The sequence below is a fragment of the Photinus pyralis genome, unplaced genomic scaffold (assembly GCF_008802855.1).
Source record: "Photinus pyralis isolate 1611_PpyrPB1 unplaced genomic scaffold, Ppyr1.3 Ppyr1.4_LG9, whole genome shotgun sequence".
In the NCBI taxonomy this organism is placed as follows: domain Eukaryota; kingdom Metazoa; phylum Arthropoda; class Insecta; order Coleoptera; family Lampyridae; genus Photinus; species Photinus pyralis.
Genome location: NW_022170878.1, coordinates 22,145,444 through 22,163,360, shown reverse-complemented (window position 1 = coordinate 22,163,360; position 17,917 = coordinate 22,145,444). Strand labels below are relative to the sequence as shown.

The 17,917-nt window shown below is 37.3% G+C and overlaps 2 protein-coding genes across 4 annotated transcripts in view; one reads left to right on the top strand and one right to left on the bottom strand.

Annotated features, from left to right (window-relative positions):
• Positions 1–2,673: 2,673 nt before the first annotated feature.
• LOC116180226 lies at positions 2,674–3,836 on the bottom strand. Of its 2 annotated transcripts, XM_031500116.1 has the most exons (3): positions 3,529–3,836; positions 3,176–3,452; positions 2,674–3,115 (listed from the first exon to the last, which is right to left on the bottom strand). In XM_031500116.1, exons 1-3 carry the CDS (start codon positions 3,739–3,741, stop codon positions 2,730–2,732), a joined length of 876 nt encoding a protein of 291 aa, XP_031355976.1. In that variant the 5' UTR covers positions 3,742–3,836; the 3' UTR covers positions 2,674–2,729. The 2 variants fall into 2 exon arrangements, with proteins under 2 accessions (XP_031355976.1, XP_031355975.1); XM_031500115.1 differs by having other exon boundaries at positions 2,678–3,452.
• Positions 3,837–5,489: 1,653 nt separating this feature from the next.
• LOC116180225 (ribosomal protein S6 kinase alpha-5-like) overlaps positions 5,490–17,917 on the top strand; it is a 69,322-nt gene continuing 56,894 nt past the window's right edge. Inside the window, exon 1 of one of the 2 annotated variants that reach the window (XM_031500114.1) lies at positions 5,490–5,866. In XM_031500114.1, the coding sequence (XP_031355974.1) occupies positions 5,707–5,866 (160 nt within the window). In that variant the 5' untranslated portion in view covers positions 5,490–5,706. Of the gene's footprint in view, positions 5,867–17,181; positions 17,853–17,917 lie in introns of those variants that run through there. The other variant, XM_031500113.1, reaches the window with a different exon arrangement.

The following is a 17,917-nucleotide window of genomic DNA, read 5'->3' as shown; positions in this document are numbered from 1 at the left end:
AGGTATTATAAAATTTATAATTCCCAATCCCAAACCGTGACCATCTGGATTAAGAAATAAATAATATTTACATTTTTCAACGTAACATAAGGTATTTAGTATTATGAACTGTGTGTGCAATTGCAAATAATTCGTTCATTCAAGACAATTCATTCGAATGAATTACTTGTCCACTATCGAATTATTCGAATGGTTTGCGACTATCGAATAGTTCGATAGTTTTCATTCGAATGCGCGCATCACTAGACCCAACCGTCGACGAAGAAGGGCAGACCGCAGCAAGGGGGGTGTCAGCAAGACTGGAGCACCCCGCTTTAGTCCAAGTCCATGTTGGGGGTATGCTGACCGTACCTTCCAGCATCTTCAGGTTCATCTCAAGTGTGGGATGGCTTGAGTGAGAAACTAGTCCACAAGAAATAAGAAGTATGATTCAAGATGAGATACAAGATAAGGTTACTGTTGCCCCCCCCCCTCCTCCCAGCGTTACCTTAAACTCGCCAGCAAAACCCCATTCGATAATTTACTTTTAGCACTCTCACAGTAGTCTTCAGAAAAAGTAATGGAATCTTCGTATGCTTCGATAATTTACTTTTAGCACTCTCACAGTAGTCTTCAGAAAAAGTAATGGAATCTTCGTATGCTAGGGGGTCTCATTAGTCGATGCATTTTTGTGTGTAAGTCGCATTCGACCGTAGATTTTACCGAGGGCAAATTAAATTCGTGCTACGTGTTACGTCCAAATTTTGTCATTCCCCGTAAAGAGGGAACTTCATATACCAACAACTACGAACCTGACCTAGGGGGATTTTCAACAAAGACGAAATATATGGATATCGACACTACATGAAAATATATACCGGCTAGAAGGTATTGCTACATTTGTAGTTGTAGATTGCAAAGATCGGATGTCGCCTTGATAAGTTAGACTGTTGTTTCAACCCCAGTGGAAACCGGCAATCATTTCGTAGAAAAATTAATTGCTTCCTCTTTGAACAACGAGGTAGTGTGAGACACTTAAAACTGTACTTCCGATACAACCGTCGTCTGTGTTTCGAGACTGAACTATTTTAGGAAGGGGATAGAGTGGTGAACGATCTAGAAGATTTGTGAAAAAAGATAACATAAAGGAAAGAGCAAAAGGGAGTATAGGTATTATTAACAAGGATAAAAATGGGATAAGGGAATGGGAGAAGGAAGGCATACAGACGAGTGGAAGCGGAAGAGAGAAAATGCAACAACAGAGAAGGAATGGAAGATGTAAACAAGACGTATAAATTGTGCACAACTCTTGAGCAGATAATGCGCATTTTTAACCGTTTTGACATCTTCAACTTCTAGACGTCTCAATCGCCCTTTGTGAGTACCCTCTTCCGACAATCCGTTCTTGAGGTATACGGGAATATACCCGATCACGATAAGAGGTCGAGGAGGAGGGCTATGGTTTAGTTTAACTTGGCACCATTAAAGGCATGCGTATGCAAAATCGGAGACCAATTGGTTGTCGTATGTAATAGTTATGCATGTTTTACTTTCAAAAACAGCATCACAGGAAATAATTCGGGGGGGGGGGGGGTTTTTAGACAGCGAAATTTGATGGCCGTCTCGCACACCTTGAAGGTGTAGGCTACCTACTGCAAAAAATTCCAGTACTCTAGGACCATTCCCCTAAAAGTAGTTCGAAACAGCAGAAGTGTGTCCGAACGGACGGACGGACGGGCAAAACGCAAACAATAACACATTTTTTTTAATTCTTAAAAAATTCGCTAAAAATACTGGAAGAAATAGAAGAATTTCGAAGCGGATCATCACATCAATTAATTAACCCAAGCAAGATAAAAAGATCAAGAAATGGAAAGATACAAGAACGAAAGGAGAAACAGTAATGGGCAAGAGATACTGCGAAGTCGATAGAAGGAGACTAGAGGAACAAGACGAAGAAATAGGAAGGAGTACAGAGAAGCAGTTGAAAAATATGAAGGAGAGTATAAACAAGTATAAATTGTGCACAACTCTTGTGCAGATAAAGCGCATTTTTTTAAACTCAAATATCTTTTGTTTTGACTTCACCAATAGATATATTTCTTGCAGACGTCTCAATCGCCCTTTGTGAGTACCCTCTTCCGAGAATCATTACCATCATGGATAAAACTAGTTCCACTGCCTCCCTCTCTCTCCACCTCGTACTTTGATAGGAGGACAGAAAGAAGGGGCAGTAGTTGGTAGAAAACGGTTTCTTTCTCGTTGAGACCTTTAATTAAAATACAATGAGAGATAAAATTAATTTGACCCCCCCCCCCCCCCCCCGGCCCCGTGGCTAACTGATCTCGAAAAAGAGTCGCACGGGAACAACAAACAATTTATTTCGATGAGACCTTTCATTAGAATACCATGAAGGGTAGAACATGTGTTTAATTCCCTCCCCCGCCCCTCCTCATTTTCTAAAGTTTAACTTAGTACCACTAAAGGCTTGTCGGTTTGATAGCCCCCTAGAAACATTACAGCTTGCTTAATTTTTGTTTATTGATGTTGATTACTTGGTCTTGTCCCTGCAGTCCCCTCAGAATTTAGGTACATACTCTTACCTGACCCTTTGTTTCCAAAATTTGTTTTTAACCTTGAGTGTAACCAACATTGTGTATATTTTGTACGCTCACGGCCGGAGAAAAAAGTGACATGACAGACAGTAAATATCATCAGGTAGTTGAACTTTGGAGATTTATTAGCGATAATTACATATTAATTGTGAAATTACAATTATTTAGAGTTGCACCGCACAAATTTAACACACTTCCTGATTTATTGACTTCTAATTCAATAGAATTTTGTGTAGAGTTGAATGAGTTAGCCAATAACATTTCCTTTGACTTCTTACTCGTTTCAACATCTGTTAAATCAACGTCCACCGAATTTCGCTCATCGGAAGCTGCATTCAGGCCCAATGACGAAGAATTTGGCATTAAGATTTTTTTCGCGGTTTCTTTTTTATTAGACAAAGAATCTTCTAGGTATCCTTCAGCCACAGTGCTCGACCTCCAACCTCCATGCCGCTTTAAACAAGTGATATCAGCTCCTCCATTCACCAGCAATGTAGCTGAAGTTCTTCTTAAAGCATGGCCTGTGTAAAGTTTTGAATCCGGTAGTTTTAAAAAAGTTGCTACTGTTTTGGGTACATTACTAATTGTATGAATTCCCATGACCATGCGATAACATTTTCCGTTTTGAAATTTCAAGAAAAATCGACGGCTTTCCATAGCGGGGGGGCGCAAGGAAGTATATTTTCTATAAAGATTTATGTATTTTTCACCAATAATTGTAAACGATCGTGGCTTTTTAGTTTTGCTATCAGGAATCTTTATATGAATAACAGATCCTAAATCCTCTATATTGTCTATTGTCATATTCACCATTTCATCGCACCTACATGCTCCTGATACGCCTATTACTAAAACAACCTGAAAATAGCATATATTATTTTAAAACTTTAATGTATTTATGCAGGTATACCTAGGTAAGTATTTTATAACTAACCTTAATCCCCAAATATTGCTCATCAGGTGCATTGTTTAAAAAATCTTCAAACTGTTCCTTTGTGAATACCTTTGATTTTTTGGGAGTATAGCCTTCATTCTGCTTTTTCAAATAAGCACGTAGCTTCATATATTTGCTAATATCTAATCCATGTTTAAGATTTAATAATGCTTTTATCATGGAATATTGAGACCACATTGTTGAACTCTTCATTTTTAGATTGGTTGCCAATTCACAAAAATAAGCTAGTAGCACATTTTCAGAATAGTTTGTAATGTTTTTCTCATTGCACCATGTGAGAAATCTTTCATAAGCATGAGTATAAACTCTACTTGACTTCGTTGGAATTAAATCGTTCGTAGCTGTCTTGGCAATTGCAAGAACGTCTGGCGGCGTACAGTTAAGTTCGGAATCCGACATAATATGTAACCTGCAAGAAAAATTGGTCAATATCTTTTACTACTTTATCTACTTGATACTCGGGTACTTACCAAAAACGCACAGTTCAAAAGGGCTTTGAATGTTCCCGATAATTAATTTGTTGAATTGTCAAAATTTTCTTTCACCATAACAACCGCAAACCACAGCAATCTAGTTTTAAATTTTTCAACATTTAACAGATGCGCTGCAATCTTTTTAGGAATACTCCCTTAATTCTATCGTTTGAACAGCGTTTGCGGAAAAAATTGTATGTTTTATTCGGAGTAAAAGCACTTTTTGTGGCGCGTCTGAAATTGTCGGCCTCACTACGTTCGGCCGTCAAACATTCAGACTTGCCACAAAAAGTCACACTTTTACTCCTTATAAAACAATATACTATTGTTAACTAACTTTTAGACTGTATTAATCAATCTGCAAGATTTTGCTTCGTCGTACTCTTTTTACCCTTGGCAGTTACTTTTGCGAGAGTACGAGACGTTTTTGGCTGTGTTACATTCACGTACACCAACTAAATTTCCGGGATTTCACAATCATAAGGATTACGATCATTATTATACACACTTTTCACAATTCAGTGTTTTATTTTACGTTCCTTCCCTACTGTGCTTCAGGTCAGAGCGTTGTTTACCATTAATGTAAGGGGGTCCTCCCTTAGATGTTTGATCACGTCACACGTGCCACTTTTCAGTTTTAAGCGGGATCTTGTTAGGTTTGGAGAGAATAGTCACATTCGGGTGACCATTTTTAAACGTTGCCGGGTTGACTTTATTTCCATGTTCTTGTAGTGTGAAGTTAGCGTAGAACCTGGGGATTAAGTACACTACAGAACTTATCCCAATTTTGGAAATTGTTCCAACTTCATTTATAGATAATCTTGGAAAAACAACTTAAAAGTTTTCCTCAAAAGCGCGAAAGATAGCTTCCGCCGCGTCGCTTGGTTTATGGAGATCGAAAATGTGCATTATAAAATTGGTCTAAGTTTATGTTTCTGCCATCAAACAACTTTACATACTTCGTTCTGTATGTACTGTCAAGCCTTAAAGATCAGCCTGTAGATGAAGGCAGAATAAATTTGCCGCTAAAAATAACTTAGCAACAAGTGGTCTCCGTAAAAATCTCACTGCACATGCGCATGCATTTCAAATTCGACCGTAAATATTTACCTATCAATGCGAATATAATTTGTTATTGCAAAACGCATCTGCAGTAAATTTATGCGCGCACTCGTAACTACAGCCCAATAAAGATAGTGATAACGTCGCAAGGAGCGATAGCGATAGTAGAATCCCAACACCATCTTGAAAGATCCATAAATATCTGACCTTGCCGTCTAGTTTTATGGAATGAAGTATTTCAAAATGAATCTGTTCGTATTTAGAAATTTTCGAGTAAACACTTGCCGAAACAGATCGCGTGGGCTCGCAGGGGGTTGGGCGCCAATTGCCACAATTGCAATATATGGAAATTGAATGCGAAACTTGTTTATGAATTTTTTTAATGCGACGCGACCCAACCACCGCGTACCAAGAGATGTCGAATGAACTATTCGTGGCCGGGCACATCCTAATCTACCGCGATTTGACATCGGTAAACATTGAACAATAATTTTTAGTTTAAATAATGTTGACACTTGCAAATGTGCTCGAAATTTAACTTTAGTCGGGGCGACATGGGGTTAAGAACGTTCTGAGTGCGTGTTAGTGCGTAAAAACGGTGCAACAATTTAAATCAGTAGGTATGGAAATCGAACAGGAAGAGAATGCGAAACATGAGGACAATTTCTCTAAAACCCCGATACCGCTCTCTAAATTACACTCGAAATCACCGTCTGTTCGTTCCATGACCCAAACTGTCATCGTGTCCTTAGAGGAGACTGTGACCCACGATATTACCTACGGTAAGTGCATATCACCAGTGTAGGTGTTGCACCCGTGCAACAAAACATCGGGCATTGTTTTCCTAATTACAATTTATAATGAGGCCATAAGTAACGAATAGGTAACGTCCTTGACCTATAGAACCTTTAAATCAATACCCTCTGCTTAGTTTTCATTTTAATTTCGTAAATTATAGGTTTAAATTGTTGTAAAGGCTGCAATGGAACTTGTTTCGTGTAATGTTGCTTGCATAACTTGCGGTTGGGAATTTCCCGCCTTAAAGTGGTTTATTGATAATGCAGATATCTACCCTGTCTCCGTAATCCGAGTACGTACGAATTTTAAATTTTACACCCTATTGAGGGAAGCTCGCCCCAAAATGTGTGCGCACTTTGGTTTTAATTAATCAAATGAAAGCCTGTTTAGTTCTGTATTCCCAATCGAACCTTTCTTAAGAATTATTCAAAAACGCCTCGAGGATCATGTTGTACAAAATATGAAATTGCGATGGTTGGGTGCAATTGCATTTTTCTCGATTGAATGTTTAAATCTTCAGTACCTATAATATTGGAAAGCGCAAGACAGTTGCCCTTCGTAAATTTATTGGTTTCATACAGAATGTTTTAATACAGAAATGGAGTCGATCCCATGCGATGTATGTGCTTTTTTTAACTTACTTTAGCGAATTTTCTAGAGCGACGTCAAGGCGCCATAAATCGGAGAAAGGATTAGTCACCGGAGATAAGGAATGAGAGCGACGCATTATTTCCATGAAATGTGATATGCTGAGTTGAGAATTCTTTAGAAGCTTTTTTGTTTGATATACGTATAAGCAAATTAAATTGCGTTTAATGCGTTCCAACATCGATGGCGAAGTGATAACTAGTGAAATTCGTGCTCGTGGTATAAATTTTCATGTCTACATGAGTATCTGTTTAAAGGCCGTTATAAGTTCATGAATGATTGTACATAAATAAATCACGTACCTAATTAAATGGCCTCTCTCGCGTGGCGACAGTCTGACACCTAATCCCATTTGGTGTTTTGCCTAGGTATCTTGAATTATTAGATTTAGGTAATACATTGGATACTGCAAGTGAGAGAGCCCGCAAAATGGTCGTTTGTGGACATTCTGGCTAGTTTGGCGGCTTTTTCATTGCCCTTCGTTCCGGCATACCATTTTTGACTCATAGAAGTTCAAGGGAGTTACTGGATGATACTGGATCAATCAGTCTTTATTAATGCCATTGGGCATATAATCCAATCAATCAATTACAAAAAATTACAATTTGTAGGTTTTTTCCTTTTCTCTAAAATCATCTTCATCCATTTTTCTCCTCTTCCCACCTTTTCCAATCTATACTTCTGCTTTCCTTTGTTCTTTCTGCTTTTTCATTTTCTAAGCATGTGCTCTTTCTCTTCCGAAATTCTGCATTTGTCTTCGTTTCTCCACTTCTCCTTTCCTGTCGTTTCTGCATCTAAATCTCGCTATTATATCTTGATTTTTTTTCTTCCCTGAGGAAATTCGGCAACCAGCTCCTTGTACCTACTGTTTCCTACTCGTTTCCTCTTTCTCTCCTCCTCTAGAGTCTGCGTCCTGACTATCCTTATCTGCTCTACTTTTATTTCTTCGTCTAATATGTAATTTGGTGTCCTTCTGTTTAGACCCAGTGCCCATTTGTAATGCCTTCTTTATATTCCTTCTAGTTCACCCCATTCCTTCCACCTTCTCCAGATAGTTCCTTGATTCTGTCCTTTACTTTATTGTGTATTTTCCCATCTTTTATCATTTTCCACTCTGTCAAACGCTGCATTTAAATGAATCAAAAACGCCCTTCTGCCTCCCTTTTTTTCTTATTCTTTTCCCACCAATCTGTGTAGTACATATATACAGTCGAATTTAAAAATGGGAGGGGAATCTTTCTACCACTTTCCCTTTCTTCAGTCTCTAATCTCCTCTCTTGCTATCCCGTCTACTCTTCCACCTCCTCTCTTCTATGTTCCTATGTCACCTCCTCTTTCTCCTGATTTCCGTGTCGTACCTTCATGAAGTGCTGCTTCCAGTCTTTTATTTGTATTTCTTTCCCATTTTTATGTGTTTCCCCTTTCATCTGTTCATTAGCTTCCAAAAGCCCTTCTGTGCTCTTATTTCCTTGAATTTTTCTTCATATTCTTTCTGTTTCTTCATTTTTTTCCTTACATTTTCTTTTGTACTTTTTTCTGTTCTCTTCTTTTCTTTCTTTCTCCACCATTACTCTATGTCTGATTCTCTCCTCTGTACTCGTTCCTGCCTTTCATTTACTTGTTTCTATGTTATTGTCTTTTTAGCGCATTTTTTAAGAATAAAAAAAAAATGTGCTATTGTTTGCGTTTTGTCCGTCGGTCCGTACGTACGTCCGTCCGTACGTCCGTCCGCCCGGACCCACTTCTGCCGTTTTGAACTACTGCTAGGAGAATGGTCCTAGAGTTCTGGAATATTTTACAGTAGGTAGCCTATACCTTGAAGGTGTGCCAGACGGCCATCGAATTTCGCTGTTTAAAAGGGCCCCTCCCCCACGAAGTATTTCCTGGTGCATAACTTTCACATACCACAACCAATTGGTCTCAGATTTTGCATACGCATGCCTTTAGTAGTGGTGCCAAGTTAAACTTTAGAAAATGGATGGGGGAGGGGGGGTAAACACATGTTCTACCCTTCATGGTATTCTAAGTCTCTAAGGTCTCATCGAAATAAATTGGTTTGTACGAACTATAACTTTCCCTTGCGACTCTTTTTCGAGATCAGTGAGCGACGGGGCCAGAGGGGGGGGGGGCGATTAGAAATTAATTTTATCTCTCATAGTATTGTAATTAAAGGTCTCAACAAAAGGAACAGTTTTCTACAAACTACTGCTGGGGGGCGGGGGGGGGGGGGTAAACACATGTAATACCTTCATGGTATTCTAATGAAAGGTCTCATCGAAATAAATTGGTTTGTACAAACTATAACTTTCCCGTGCGACTCTTTTTCGAGATCAGTGAGGGGCCTGATAGGGTAGGGGGGGGGGGGTTAATAATTAATTTTATCTATCATTATATTCTAATTAAAAGGTCTCAACGAAAGGAACCGTTTTCCGCCAACTACTGCCCTTCTTTCTGTCCTCTATCAAAGTAGGGGGTGGATGGTGAGGGGGGGGGGGAGTGAAACTAAATGAATTCATTTCTACCAACCATAGCCCTCCTCACCGACCTCTTATCGTGATCGGGTATATTCCCTTATACCTGAAGAACGGATTGTCGGAAGAGGATACTCACAAAGGGCGATTGATAATTCCGGTAACACATCTTCCTTTTTATTACATTGTTTATCTCTTGATTTTCTATTTTGAGATCCCCTTCCCATCTCCACCAAATTTCCCTTTCCCTGTTCTGGCATTTAAATCTCCCCCCCTGCATTAGCCCCACCTCCTCTCTTTCATCTACCATGTTTTTATTTTCCATTCCTTCTCTGTTGTCACTCGCATTTTCTCTCTTCCGCTTCCACTCGTCTCTATGCTTTTCTTCTCCCACTCCCTGATCCCCTTTTTATCCCTGTTAATCATATATCACCTTTTGAGTTTCCTTTATATTATCCCTCTTCACAAATCTTTTAGATCGATCGCCACACTACCCCCTTCTTAAAACAGTTGAATCTCGCAACACAGACGACGGTTGTATCGGAAATACAGTCTTAAATGTGTGTCACACTACCTCATTGTTGAAAGAGGAAGCAATTAATTGCTCTACGAAATGATTGCCGGTTTCCTCCGGGGTTGAAACAATTTATCAAGGTCACTTCCGATCTTTGCAATTGCCGACTACAAAAGTCGCAATACCTTCTAGTCCGTATAGATTTTGATGTCGCGTCGATATCCATAGATTTCGTCTTTGTTGAAAATCCCCCTAGGTCAGGTTCGTAGTTGTTGGTATATGAAGTTCCTCTTCTTTACGGGGAATGACAAAATTTGGACGTGACACGTAACGCATTTTGTTAACTACTTTATGCGTTTACACCTGTAGTTGGCTAATGGCTTATACTTAACCCGCCCTAAACTTCTTCGGATTTAGTGCTTACTTGACCACAAAACTAATTTAATTTGCCATCGCTAAAATCTACGGGCGAATGCAACTTTACCGACTAATGAAACCCCCCTAGCATACGAAGATTTCATTACTTTTTCTCAAGGCTACTGTGAAAGTGCTAAAAGTAATAGGAAAGGCATCATACTTCTTATTTCTTGTGGACTAGCTTCGATTTTGGCTGCCATGGTTTGTTGACCGGCTATCATTTTGTGCATGAATTGCAGCAGTTGTTCTATTTCTTCTCTGGATTTGGTTACTACAATTTTTACTAATTGTCAACACCCAACACAAGTGGACCGTAAATTTAATATCTGATTTACTTAATTAATTACTAACGTTCACAGAAACTAACACTATTAACGATAAACTAAATATAAAACGGTCCTTAGATTAATTTATAACAGTAACAATTAATGCATACACTTAAATTTAACCACGAATCTCGATTTCATTATTTATCACTTCGACATCGATGCTAAGACTGAAACTAAACACAATTGAATTTGCTTATATAGAAAACTTTATGATACCTTCTTAGTTCTTGATAATGTTCTAGAAGGTCGCCAATTATTGTTCTGCCGTCATTTTTTGAGTACACTTGAGATAACTGTAGGTGTTTTTGTAAGGGAAAGGGGCAAAATGTGAAATGGTTCAAATTCAAAGATTTTGTAGTAATTCCTAAGAGGCGAGGGGGGGGGGCTTTCATTAAACTTCCTCCTACCTATATAAATTGACGTGGAATTTTTGTTTATAAATTATAAGTGATCGACGATTCGTTTTGAAATGATAGCCCTGTACGTAAGATCTCTGGATGATACCGAAGGGCGTCAAATAAGTAGGTAGTATCTTGGAAGTGTATTTTACCCATTTCTAAAAATATCAAAGTATGTAGTAGCACAGATATACAATATCTGTTGTGGTAGATATTTCAATGTTTGTGTAGACTCCTGTGTATAATGTGTTGCCTATCAGAGGCCTCATAGTCCGAGATCAAGACAATTATTCTTTCAATCATGTTTAAATTTCCTATTTTTCATACTGCTATAAAAAGTGAATTGGCTACAAAAACACAATGCTGTGTCATTCTACTATTGACCAATCGCATTTCGACATTCAAAATCCTAACGTAGCGCGATATTGCCAGCTGAAGTTGTTGACATTATTTATTATTGATTCTTACTTGACTTTTAATTTTGTTTTTATTTACTTTAGTTGTTTATGAAGGTCGAACACTTATGTCAAGTAAGTACAAAACGTTATCGTTGGTCTAATAGCCGAAAATATATAAACACAGGTTTGAAAGTTCCCGCGACCTCGTTTTCGTCGCAACTCGCTTGCTACTGGCGCGCAAATTTTCAGCAACCTGCAACGTTTGTCGCCGGGGTATGCGTATAACCACAGAATAAGGAAAGCGTACTCTTTATTCTGTGGTATAACCAATGTGTTTGACTTTCACGTGTCAACGGTATAACCAAAGCAGGTCTCCTTATTCGCGATTTAGAGGTGTAATTTACAAATTGCGTGTACATTTTATAGGTGGTAGAGGTTTGGGTTTTCTAGGTTTTTAAATGGCGGTTTTATCCCACCAATAGTAATTACAACGTGCTGTAATTTTTTCGTATTTGCGACCGTTATCGACCCAAAGAATCAAAATCAATTTTCGGTAGTTGGCCAGTAGGCCCTGACCTTATTTGGATAAGCTCTTGTTTTTATTAGTTTTGACAGTTCGCATTTGAAATTGTATCTTGTGTTTGCATCAGTACCTATGTTTATAAATTAAAGGTTTAAATTGTAAAGCGTACGGTGAAAGTATAACATCCTGTAGAACGGTAACAAAGCGTGTGCGGACCTATGTTTATATGAACTGTTAGTCATACAATAAGCCAAAGAATTAGCCCCATTCGTATTTACATCATGTTTAGGAACACCCTGTATAAATAAAAATAAATGTTTGTATGTATACCTGCCTAAACTCGTTCATTTATTTATTTATTGACTATTGTCCCTCTCTTGTTATGGGGAACGGTTGGCTCCAAGATCAGAATGAATAGCATGGGGAAATCGAAAAGCATAAGAGAGACACAGACACAGATTTTCATTGGGACGTTTTTTTGTGGCTCAAATTTGAAATAATAAATTGCGAAGAGGAAATAGAGTTGAATTTTCGACAATGGAAGTTTCAAAATTATTGCGAAGTTAAACTATTCGGCCCTGAACCGGAAAGTAGACTAAAAATGGACTGCATATGTCATGCAGTAGACCTACATTTTAGTCTTCCGACGGATTGCATAATTTTTGCAATCACGTGGAATTTTAAAGAAAAAGTCAAGCCGCATTCCTTCAAAAAGTACAGCTGTTACCATCCATTGATTTTGTTTTGTTCATCGGTATTTTGGAGACATGCCGTACATTCGAGGTGCAAGCTCGGGAATTTTCACTACTCTTAGTTATTGTGAATAAGGTAATCATTTTTTAATTGTTGTAGTACTCTCATCCTGTCGAATTATCTGGCAAAGGTTGTGGCGAACCCACTTTGACCCGCTCGGCATTTATTTTGCAATTATCATTTTTAACACACGCAGAATGGATTTGTTTAAAACCGATCATTCCCGAGGTATTGCCAAGCGAGCCGAAGGCGAGTTCGGCCCATGTCTAGGCAAATTATAGGTTCAGCTTAACAAAAGTCGCCCTATAGTAAAACTAATCTGCCAAAGGTTGTATCGAACTCGGCTTCCACAAGTTTTCCGAATAATTGATTTGTGAACAGTGTAATTGCGCTACTCACATTGTTTTAAAGCATAATCGACGTAAGAGAATGTCGGCGAGTTGTTGTAAAGTTGTACGAGTGCGCTAGAAATTGAATGATAAATTGTGATCTTTATTTCTAATTAGAAAATTAGTTAAGTAATTACGTGTTCACGCCTCGAGTTTATAAGAAAAAACCTTTCAGGTGGAATAGGATTAAAGGGTTATATTTTCAAGCTTCAAAAACCCAGGGTTTACAAACCACCTATGCACGCCATTTGTAGATTACACCGGCGCCTCAAGTGATAATCTGGATCGCGAATTGAGTAGCATGTATGGCACCTCGTATGGCACAATATGATTCTTTAATGTGTCTTTTAAATTTTAGTGCCGTGCGAATTGTAATTCACATATAACGGATCACATTCGATTTCCAGTAGGGGAATTTTGTGACACTTGTCTCGCATTCGGAAACACGACTTTTAATCCGGTTCATATTCTTGAACTCGTTGAAATTGATACGCCGGCTCTGTTCCTTCTCGGACGAGGAACAGACGGACAGACGGATTTTTTTTCGAAAAATACCCCTAAACACGAACTTATTGGATCGTATGAACCCCACCCCATCCCCACACTGCTCCAAGAGGACAAATTTGATGGTAAAGTTTCAATCACTTTTTAAAAACCGTATATGGGATATGGGGGGGGGGGGCCAGATGTCAGCTTAAAATTAATTTTCAAAAATCCTATACGTGATCGATGTTTGAAAAAATCATTTTCCACCTTTCCAAGAGGGGGGGGGGTACATTTTAAGCTGTGAAATGGCGTGCGGTACGGTCTTGTCCAAATCACTGTAGAATCACTACATGTATTTTAATTTTTCAGAGTTAGATTTGTAAATTTTTTTAGAAATTTCTTAAATTTCTAAGAATTTTTTTCTTTTCGAACGCACATGCACACAATTATTTTATACACTTTTTAAAATATTGAATTTCTTATAATCGTTAGAATGTTGTAGAATTGTTTAGAATCTTTTTCCGAACGCACATGCGCACAATTATTTGATATAGGTTTTAAACATTTCTAGAATTTTTTAGAATATTTTAAACTCTGAGAATTCAGTGTGCACAAAATTGGAAGTCGTTTACCCCAAGGAGAAGATCACTGTAGAATTTTGGTGTACACTACTAGTCTTTTGAATTTTTTAAAAATATTCGAACATTTTTTTAGAATTTTTTAGAACACAATTACTTTATACAATATTTAGACTTTTCTAGAATTATGTATCTCGTTTTTACAATTGTTAATATTTTTTAGAATCTCTTTTAGTATACACAAAATTTGAAGTTTTGTTTTTTGCATGTTTACACCTGATAGGTTGTTTCTATTATTTTTAGAATTTTTACCGAACGCAAATGCGCACACCATTATCATTTTGTACAATGTTTAGAATTTTCTAGAATTTCTTTTAGTATTTAAAACGTTTAAATTTTAGTGTTGGCAAAATATAAAGTGGTTTACCCTGAGGAGAAAATCACTGTTGAATGTTGGTGTACACTACTAGCATTTTGTAGAATTTTCTAGATTTTTGTAAAAAAAAATTTTTTTAATTTGCCAGAACTTGGAATTTTTTAGAACTATATATTTTTGTTTTCTTGAATTTTTTCAGAACTTCTCTTGAATTTCCTTAGAATTTTTACCGAACGCGCGTGCACACAATCATTTTATACAATTGTCAGAGTTTTCTAGAATTTTTTAGATTTAGAACTTTTAGAAATTCTTTTAAAATTGTAGTGTGCAAATTTGAAGTGGTTTATCCCGAAGAGAAAATCACTGTAGAATTTTGGTGTACACTACTAGCATTTTGTAGAATTTTTGGATTTTTTAGAATTATTTTAAGTTTTCAGAAATTAGAATTTTCTAAATTGTTAGATATTTTAGAAATTTGTTTGGATGTTACAGATTTTTTAGAATTTCTTTGAATTTTTTACACAATTATTTTATGCAATTTTTAGAATGTTCTAGAATTTGTTATCTCGTTTTTATAATTGTTGGAATTTCTTAGTGTTTGTATTTTTTCAAATATATGCTATCTTTTTAGATTCAAATATACAGGGTGCTTCATTAAAAAAAATGAGGTCAGGTTCGACAACTTTTTCAACTGAACCCGTATACTTATTTTTGAGCGCATTTCCAAAATAAAAAAAAATGCGCTATTGTGGCCACTTTGTCCGTCCGTCCGTCCGTCCGCTCGTTTTGCGACGCTACTAGTTCTTTATCTTAAGAGCTATTGTTCTACTTTTTTCGCTTTTTGGTTCGTTATGGTGTCGAGTCTTGTACCAAGGAAGGAATTTTTTCTGTACCGCTTACAAAAAAAGTTATTGTAAAAAAAACAAAAAACCGTTTTTTACATGTTCCATAATGTTACACTTTTGCCGTTTATTAACGATCCTAGAGATCGTTTATAATTTTGCATTGCTATCTGTCGTCTGCCTGTTGGTCTGTCCGTCTGTTCCTTTGTCTGTCTGTCCATCTACCTGTCCGTGTGAACGATAACTTTGTTTAGAAATGTTCGATCACTTTTACATCTCCGTTAGTTATGAACTGAATTGCATGAAATTCAATATGGGCATAGCTTTAGCCATATAATACGCAATGCCAAAAGTTGAATCGAATCGATTCAAAATTCACAGTGCCCTTTTCGCATCTCGACCATTTATAAACCGAATTGCAAACTTTTTTACTTATAAAAGTATTTGAATGAAATTTGATACATAGGCACTTGGAATAAAGGAAAATCAAACGCCAATTTCAAAATTTGGTTTTGCGCATGCGCAGTGCCAACTTTTTTATTTATGGAAGAATTTAAACGAAATTTGATACATAGGCACTTGGAATAAAGGAAAATCTAGCGCCAGTTTCAAAATTTTATTTTGCGCATGCGCAGTGCCAACTTTTTTATCTATGGAAGCATTTAAGTGAAATTTGATATTTAGGCGCTTGGAACAAAGGAAAATCTAACATTAGTTTCAAAATTTAGGTTTGCGCATGCGCAGTTCCAACTTTCTTATTTAGAAAAGCATTGAAATGAAATTCTTCTCATAAACTGACATTGAAGTAGCACGACAAAAATGGATTGCCCATGTGCAACGCTATCTTTCATATTTGTGGCCGGATTTTTACGATTTTAACAGAAGTTGCATCTTACAAATGGGAAATGAATGCAAGTGGAAATGCGCTTTATGTAAATCGTTTACGATTACTTTTTAACTTGTTTATCTTTATTTCTAATTAGAAAATCATAAGTTAATTGCGTGTTCACGTCCGAATTCGTAAGAAAAAACCTTTCAGGTGGAATAGGATTAAAGGGTTATATTTTCAATGTACAAAAATCCAATGTTTACAAACCACCTATGCACGCCATTTGTAAATTACACCGGCGCCTCATCTAGTGATAATCTGGATCGCGAATTGAGTAGCACCTATGGCACAATATGATTCTACAATGTGTAATTTAAATTTTAAAGGAACCATCAATGAATTATTTTGAAATTTTGTCAACGCCTTCTACATGAAATGTTTATTAAGTTAGAAAAAAACTTGTAGTAGGCGTTGACAAAATCTCAAAATAATGCATTGATGTTTCCTTTAAATGACATTGCTAATTGTGCCATACATCTTTGAATTTGTAATAAAAAACGCTACTGAATACATCAGTACCTATGTACTTTTTTCCGGTCCATATAAAATATAAAGTTGACGATGGTTTGTCAAAGACGAAAATCAGTGGACACCATCCTGTACTGTACAGCTTAAAAAGTGCCTTTAGGAATTCGTTTTTATTTTATTTTTTTAATTTTAGGTTAGGTTATGTTAGGTTAATCTCGGTTTTTTCGAATGTCTTCGGAACTGATCGGAATTCCCGAATTTTTAAAACATCATATTTTACTAAGCCCCAAAAATACTTATTTCTAATTTAACCGACCGTGTATCTCTTATGGTTTTCGATTTCACCATGCTCTTAATTCTTAACTTGCACACACTGTATATTAAGCTGTATATGCTCACGAAAGTTACTGATTTAGTAAGACTAAGAAACCTAGCGTAAGTCCCATCTGTGAGCAGGACATTTGGACGGGATGGCTGGGGCGCCGAAACCGGGAACTCGAGAACGGGTCTGCTAGTTTTAAAACATTTTTGGCAAATCCCATTGAATTACAAACTTCAGCCGCCATCTTGAATTTTGACTGATGTCTTGGGCCGAAGTTAATGGAGAATAATATGTTAAAATAGTAAATGCAAAAAGAATCTGATTCTGTCCAGCGTTATAATTTACCGCACTAACAAAAATCTGTGGACTTTCTCGCGAAAAATTCTCGCGCGGCGCGACGCGGTTGGTAAGCTAGTTGGAATGAAGTAGAGGAAGGGATGTGCCGAACGGGTCGAACGCGACCGAAGGTCCGAAGCCCGTCAACATCATCAGTAGCTAAACGAATTCGTGTCTCTTAGTTTGTTTACGTTTAGTTTAAAAATTTTTCTTTTTAATTTCTAGAAACATTGAAAATGCCTCAGTTAATTTAGTGCCTTTTAACAAACCCTCGATGGTTTCAAACGCGAAAATCGACGGATTATGAAATCTGCTTTTGTAAGACTGTACCCTTGGACTTTTAACTCAAAACGTTAACCTCAAAATTTCTGTCATTTGGTCATTTTCGTCAAGTCTTTCGGTTTGTTGTGACTGTGATAGTGAAAATTACGGTGTTTTAGTGATTTGGTGTGATTAACGGCATCTCTTCAAAATTTTCCGCGTGTGTAACTTACGGTTTTATGACCTACATATTTGCTTCACGTTCCAGTTTTCAAAGATACCTACACCTATTAAAATACCATTTCTGAAAGCGTTTAATGAATCAATTACTTAAATTCCGTCTAATAATATCCGAGGCTTGAAAATGCGCCATCACAAGAAAACTAAAGAAAGTGGCTTCTTTGAGGGAGACTCTTCGGATACTGATGTTAACATGGGCAAAGCCCTCAAACGTACCAAAGTTTTTACTAGATCATCTAGCGAGGTGAAAAGGAGAGTTCACGACCAGGATGTGGAGTATACGTCCGAGGAGCTCGAAACGCATATTCGACAGTCCGAATGGTGCAAGAGAGGTAAGTCCGCCGCACTAATAATTTCAAATACATACACTCCGGCCATATGGACACGCTTAAAATGC